The 6000-nt window shown below is 60.5% G+C and overlaps 1 protein-coding gene across 2 annotated transcripts; it reads left to right on the top strand.

Annotated features, from left to right (window-relative positions):
* Positions 1-1293: 1293 nt before the first annotated feature.
* On the top strand, positions 1294-4923 carry CD79B (CD79b molecule). 2 transcript variants are annotated; one of them, XM_060202556.1, is made up of 6 exons: positions 1304-1593; positions 2479-2559; positions 3454-3750; positions 3885-4003; positions 4233-4274; positions 4359-4923. In XM_060202556.1, the coding sequence occupies exons 1-6, from the start codon at positions 1530-1532 to the stop codon at positions 4455-4457; spliced, it is 702 nt and encodes a 233-aa protein (XP_060058539.1). In that variant the 5' UTR covers positions 1304-1529; the 3' UTR covers positions 4458-4923. The 2 variants fall into 2 exon arrangements, with proteins under 2 accessions (XP_016045715.1, XP_060058539.1); XM_016190229.2 differs by lacking the exon at positions 2479-2559 and having other exon boundaries at positions 1294-1593.
* The last annotated feature ends 1077 nt before the right edge of the window (positions 4924-6000 follow it).

Raw genomic sequence — 6000 nt, 5'->3', positions numbered from 1 at the left:
CTTTATGCCTGTCCTTGCACTTTGCACCATGTGCACTTAACCCGCTGTGCTAGCGCCAGACCACGTCTCTTTTTTTCTACCTGAAAAAAAAAGTAAATAAAAAGTAAGCTAGAAGCAATAAAACCTGGGTGATGACAAAGAAATAAAAAATAAAAACCATAGTAAAAGTAATAACAAATAATTTAAAACCAAAGTGTCTTTCAGCTTTAGACCCTGGGAGTTCCTCCACACTGCCCTCCTGTCCCTGCGCGAGAACCCTGAGCTGTAGTGGCCGGACGGTGGCGCACCTGGCTAAACGCTCACATTTCAGTGTTCAAGGACCCAGGTTCAAGCCTGGGGCCCCCACCTGCAGGGGGGAAGCTTCACAAGCAGAGAAGCAGGTCTGCCGGTGTCTCTCTGTCTCTCTCTGTCTCCCCTCCCCTCTCAATTTCTCTCTGTCTCTATCCAATAATAAATAAATAAGATAAGATAAAGAAAGGAAGGAAGGGGAGTCGGGCTGTGGCGCAGTGGGCTAAGCGCAGGTGGCGCAAAGCACAAGGACCAGCATAAGGATCCCGGTTCGAACCCCGGCTCCCCACCTGCAGGGGAGTCGCTTCCCAGGCGGTGCAGCAGGTCTGCAGGTGTCTGTCTTTCTCTCCTCCTCTCTGTCTTCCCCTCCTCTCTCCATTTCTCTCTGTCCTATCCAACAACAACGACAACAACAATAATAACTACAACAATAAAACAACAAGGGCAACAAAAGGGAATAAATAAATAAAATAAATATAAAAAAAATTTAAAAAAAGAAAGAAAGGAAGGAAGAAGGGAGGGAGGGAGGGAGGAGCCAGAGCTGTAGATGTCACTGGTGGCCCTGGCAGCTGAGTGAGGGGCTTCTCTAAGTCATCCTCTCTTCAGCCCACATACTTGAGCAGTGCCCACCAAGCTCTCCTGCCAATGGGGAGAGAGGTCTTTTGCACAGGCCAGAGCAAATCTTCTCCCAAGTGGCTGCCCCACTCTTGTTCAGGGGCCTCGGTGACCCTCTGACCCCAGAGTCAATGCTCATCATGGCTGTCTGCCCAAAGTCAGAAGGTCTTCACGGCCCCCGCAGTGGCCTAGTGCTACCCCGGCAGTCTCGCCAGCCTTCTCAGGCGCTCCTCTGCTCCTCTGGTGCAGGTCAGAGGCCACGGCCGCTTGGCCAGAACGAGTGCTTGGGAATACAGGGGTGGGGGTGGGGGGCCAGCGCAGGGCCACGGGGGCAGGGGGGGTGCGCAAGATGGAAAGCAGAGGTTCCTCCTCCCGGGCATCTGCCATGGGCCTGGTCGCGGGTGGACGGCCTCGGAGCCCAGCTGACAAGAGAGCCCTCCCTCCCACAGGGTCCCCTGAGAGTGGGTGCCTCCCCTGGGCCCCCATTTGCATGGCAGGAAGAGGCCAGTGAGGAAGAGGCGGGCGGGAGCCACCGGCTACACTCCAGGCCATCACACGTTGTCCGCAGCCTCCTCCACCGGCGTCGGCACTGTCACTGGGTCGGGGTCTGAGAAGGAGTGGCGACCATGGCAGGCTGGCTGCAGCTGTCCCCCGTGCCCAGCTGGCTGGTGCTGCTGCTGGTGCTCACAGGTACAGCCCCACCCCAAAGCAAAGGTCTGCCCCTGCCCTCTGTCACCTCTGTTTCCAGCCTCTCTCCCTCTCTTTCCCTCTCCCTCTCTCTCTCTCTCTTTCTCTCTCTCTCATTTGGCCTCCAGGGTTATCGTTGGGGTTCGGTGCCAGCACTACAAATCCACTGCTCCTGGCGGCCTTTTTTTTTCTATTTTATTGGATAGGACAGAGAGAAATTGAGAGGGGAGAGGAAGATAGAGAGGGAGAGAGAAAGAGACACCTGCAGACCTGCTTCACCACTTGTGAACTGGGGACTCAAACCAGGATCTTTGTGTGGGTCCTTGTGCTGAGTACTCTGTGTGCTTAACCGGGTTATGCGACCGCCCAGCCTCCCTTCCTGTCTCTCTTCAGCTTCTGCCTCCTGATTCTCCCTCCGACTGCCGGGGGCCTGGGGGTCTTGCCACGCTGATAGGCATGAGTGTTTGTGGCTGTGATGGGGCAGAGCAGGCCCCGGAGGAAAGAATGAGGCATACATGACACCCCCAGGTCCTGAGGCCACTGTGTAGGGGGAGGTGGGAAGAGGCCCTGGGACCGTCCTGGTACAGACGGCCTTACAGCTAGGGGGTGGGAAAACCCACCCAGCTGTCTGTGCCTCCCTCCACTTCCGGGGCGTCTCTCCCAGGTTCTACCAAAGGCAGACGTGGCTTTGGGAAGCAGATCTGCCCCACTCCTGTTTCCTCATGGCTGGGGAGGAGGGAGAGAGGGAGGTGTGGGGAGAGCCAGGGGGTCTTAGGTGTCCTGGGAGGAGGAAGTGTGTCTGAAAGTGTGCAGGGTGTGCAGGGGTGGGGCGGCGGCATGAGCGGAGAGGCCCTGACCCAGCCCCTCCTACTTCCTTCCACCCTGCAGGTGAGCCGGTGCCCGCAGCTGAAGTCAGCAAATGGCACCAGGATCCCGCAGCCAAAGACCAGCTGCTCCAGAATTCTGCAGGTGGGCGCTGCCGCCCGGCACTCTTGGGGCAAGTGGGTCTGTGCCTGCCTGGGCAGCCGCACCAAAGGCCAAGAAAGGAAGGACCTAAACGTGCCTCTCTCAGTCTCAGTGGTCCCAGAGCTAAGCCCAGTGCCGGGGGTGGGAGCCACAGGAAGGAGCTTTATGATGTCCATGCCCCTGACAGGCTGTGAGGGCTCAGCGATCCCAGGGGGGCGCTCTCCGGGAGCGAGGCAGGAGGGAGGTTTCTTGGAGCAAGTGGGCTGGGGGAAGGTTCTAGATGGGAGTGGAAGGATGGTTCTGGAGCAGGGCCACACAGGAGGTGGACAGAGCAGCAGGGGGAGATAGCGTAATGATTCAGCAAAGAAACTCTCACACCTGAGGCTCTGGTGTCTGATGTCCCAGGTTCAGTTCCCTGCACTGCCATAAGCCAGAGCTGAGTAATGCTGAGAGAGAGAGAGAGAGAGAGAGAGAGAGAGAGAGAGAAAGAAAGAAAGAAAGAAAGAAAGAAAGAAAGAAAGGCAGAGCAGGGAGAAGGCCTCACTGCCAGCACAGAAACTTGACCTTCATCCCTTGGGGCCTGCCTGTGAGGTGGGGGAACAGCCAGAGGGGACAGGCTAGCCCACTCAAGGAGAGCTGGGGCCACAGGCTAGTCAGGCGGGGGTGAGGCAGGGAGGCTGTTGTGACAGGCCCGGGGCAGCTGGGAAGCTCTAGATCCTTCTAAGGGAAGACGCAGGGGGAGGTGGAGGCAGCCAGGCAGGAGGGGCAGGTCTAGTGGTTTGAAATGTGTCCTCTCACGGGGCTGGGCTCCCCACACCTCTGACAGGCTGGGCCCTGAGTAGCAGGGTCATCTGACAGCTGGGGAGGGCGTGTTGACTGTGGCCGTGGCCCCCACAGGGACTGCTTGTTCCCGGATACGGCAGAGGCCACGGTTCATGGCCAAGAAGCGGGGCTCCGACGTGGCCATCGAGTGTCTGGCGGAGAAGCAGGGCATCATCACGTGGCTGTGGAAGCAGACGGCCGACCAGGAGCCCAGGCCGGTGCAGCTGGAGAAGGGCCGCATCGCCCAGTCTGTGAACAACACGCTGACCATCCACGGCATCCAGTCCCAGGACAGTGGCATCTACATCTGCCAGCAGGAGTGCCCCCAGTCACAGAGGCAGCACGGCTGCGGCACTGAGTTGCGTGTCATGGGTGCGTGGAGGCCCTGCCGGCGGCTAGCCGGGGCATGGGGTCTCGGGCGGGGCGTGTTCACGGGGCCACCCGCACCCCAGCCCGTGGCCACGGTGTCCCGAGGGGCCCGGCCTGACGTGAGCCCCCGCCCCCAGGCTTCAGCACCTTAGAGCAGCTGAAACGCCGGAACACGCTCAAGGACGGTATCATCATGATCCAGACCCTGCTCATCATCCTCTTCATTGTCGTGCCTGTCTTCCTGCTGCTGGACAAGGTGACGCGGGCGGGCGGGAGGGCGGGCGGGCGGGCGAGGGCCTGTCCCCCGGGGAGGCCAGACGTGGGCGGCGACCCCCAGAGGCCCCCTGGCCTGAGATTCGCCCCTGACCCCTGGCCCTTGACCCGGCCCCCCTCAGTCCAGGCCGACTCTCCGTGGCCCTCCCAGGCCGGCCCAGCGGTGGACGAGGTAGGGAAGCTAACAGTCTTTCTGTCCTTCTCCCTGGCAGGATGACAGCAAGTCTGGAATGGAGGAGGACCACACCTACGAGGTAAGGGGCGGGGGACACTTGGTGACTGCCGTCTGAGGTGTGTCTGGGGAGTGGCGGCGTCTGAGCGCTGTTCCTTGTCTCCAGGGCCTGGACATTGACCAGACGGCCACCTACGAGGACATCGTGACTCTTCGGACCGGGGAGGTGAAGTGGTCCGTCGGTGAGCACCCCAGCCGGGAGTGAGGGGCCGGCCCAGCCTGCACCCCGGACACGGCCCGCTGGGCCCTCGCTGACCGCTTCTGGGCCGCCTGGCTCTCAGACCGGCTCTTCCTCCTGGACCCACTTCGGCCTCCGAAGCTGACCCTCCAGACCCGCCTGCCCGGCCTGCTCCTGACTCTCGTCCAAGGGACTGAGGGGGAAGGCCAGGCCATGGGCAGCGAGCGGGAGCAGGGTGGTCCAGGAACAGACTGGAGCTAGCCTTCTGGGGGTGCCGGGCATGGATCTAGCCCATGTTCACGACAGGGAAGGCAGAGACTTGAGTGGAACCTCGGGCCAGGCTCCGAGCCCGGAAGGACGTGCCCAGCCCCACTTGGCCATAGGTGGGTGAGGGCGCTCAGAGCTCCCCTCCCTCTCCCGCCTTCTCCTGCCCCGTGCGTGGAGCTCCTGGTGGAGCCTGTTGCTCCTTGGAATAAATGATGTATCCTGAGAAACCACACACAGGACTGTGCACACACAGGGTTGGGGCCCGAGGCCTGGGTGAGCGCCCTGAGTCTGCACACCTCTCCCAGGCTCACTGGGCCTTGCTCTGAAATCCTCCTAACTGGACTCTGCTCCTGCATTCCCTTGAGCTAACAAGCAGGCTTCAGAACCGGTGTCTGAGCCCCGAGGTGGCTTCCTATCTCCCACGGGTGCATCCCGAGCCAGCTGCCCTTCCTCCTCCTGCAGGAAGCCCTCCCAGAGCACCTCAGGTGCACTTGGAAATTCTGTCTGCAGCTCTGGCGGCTGTGCCTTTCCTGCCCACGCTGGCCTCGCTCTTCACTTACACTGGGGGGTCCCTGCTGGCAGGGGTTCGGTTCCTCTTGCTCCACCACACACGGCCCAGAAAACCTCTCCAGCTTTGACCCAGAGCCACACAAAAGACTCCTGGGGGGGGGGGGCTTTGTGGTGTAAATTTCAAGGGTGGGTCCTTAGGTGGCCACCACAGACTTTCTAAGTTTCATGCCAGAGGGTCCAAGCATCCCCACAAAATGGTCCCTGCAGATCCAGTGCCGGGCTGTCAGCTGGGAACATAAGCACCACAAGTCTGCGCCAACAGCCCGGCTCCACTCCCCCTTATGTCCGTCTTTGCTAGCCATGGTCTGAGTTCAGGGGCCGCAGACTTAACTGAAGGACGGAGACAAGCCAGTGGGCCTTTGAGAGCAGCGTGAACTGAAGCAGCAGCCCGGGCAGCTGAGCCCTCCGCGCGGCCCACCCAGGGCCAGGCTGGGAGCTAGCTGGGCCCTGCTCCTTCCTGGTCTCTGGGCTGCCCTAGGGAACCACCTTGTTTTGGTATCTGCCTCCACTGAACTGGAGCCCTTCCTCTCCTGCTGCTTTGCATAGTGGCGCTAATTCTGGTCTCTTACCTCCACCAGGGACCCTGAGTGGCCTGAGGAGGGAGGAGGGGAGCGTAACTTCCCCCAACCCCCCCCCCCAGCAGGGTCTCCCCAAGCTTGGGCTGCCCTGGGTGGGGACAGGCCTGGCTTTACGGAAAGACTGCTTATCATCTCTGAATAACAGAACTTCTGCG

Source organism: Erinaceus europaeus, chromosome 12 (genome assembly GCF_950295315.1).
Source record: "Erinaceus europaeus chromosome 12, mEriEur2.1, whole genome shotgun sequence".
NCBI lineage: Eukaryota > Metazoa > Chordata > Mammalia > Eulipotyphla > Erinaceidae > Erinaceus > Erinaceus europaeus.
Note: the sequence above shows the minus strand (reverse complement) of the source record. Positions and strands in the feature narration are given on the sequence as shown.

Coding starts and splice junctions, on each gene's coding strand:
- CD79B (XM_060202556.1), top strand. CDS start 1,530: ATGGCAGGCTGGCTGCAGCTGTCCCCCGTGCCCAGCTGGCTGGTGCTG. Junction 1,594..2,478: donor GCTGCTGCTGGTGCTCACAG/GTACAGCCCCAC, acceptor TCCACCCTGCAG/GTGAGCCGGTGCCCGCAGCT. Junction 4,004..4,232: donor TCTTCCTGCTGCTGGACAAG/GTGACGCGGGCG, acceptor TCTCCCTGGCAG/GATGACAGCAAGTCTGGAAT.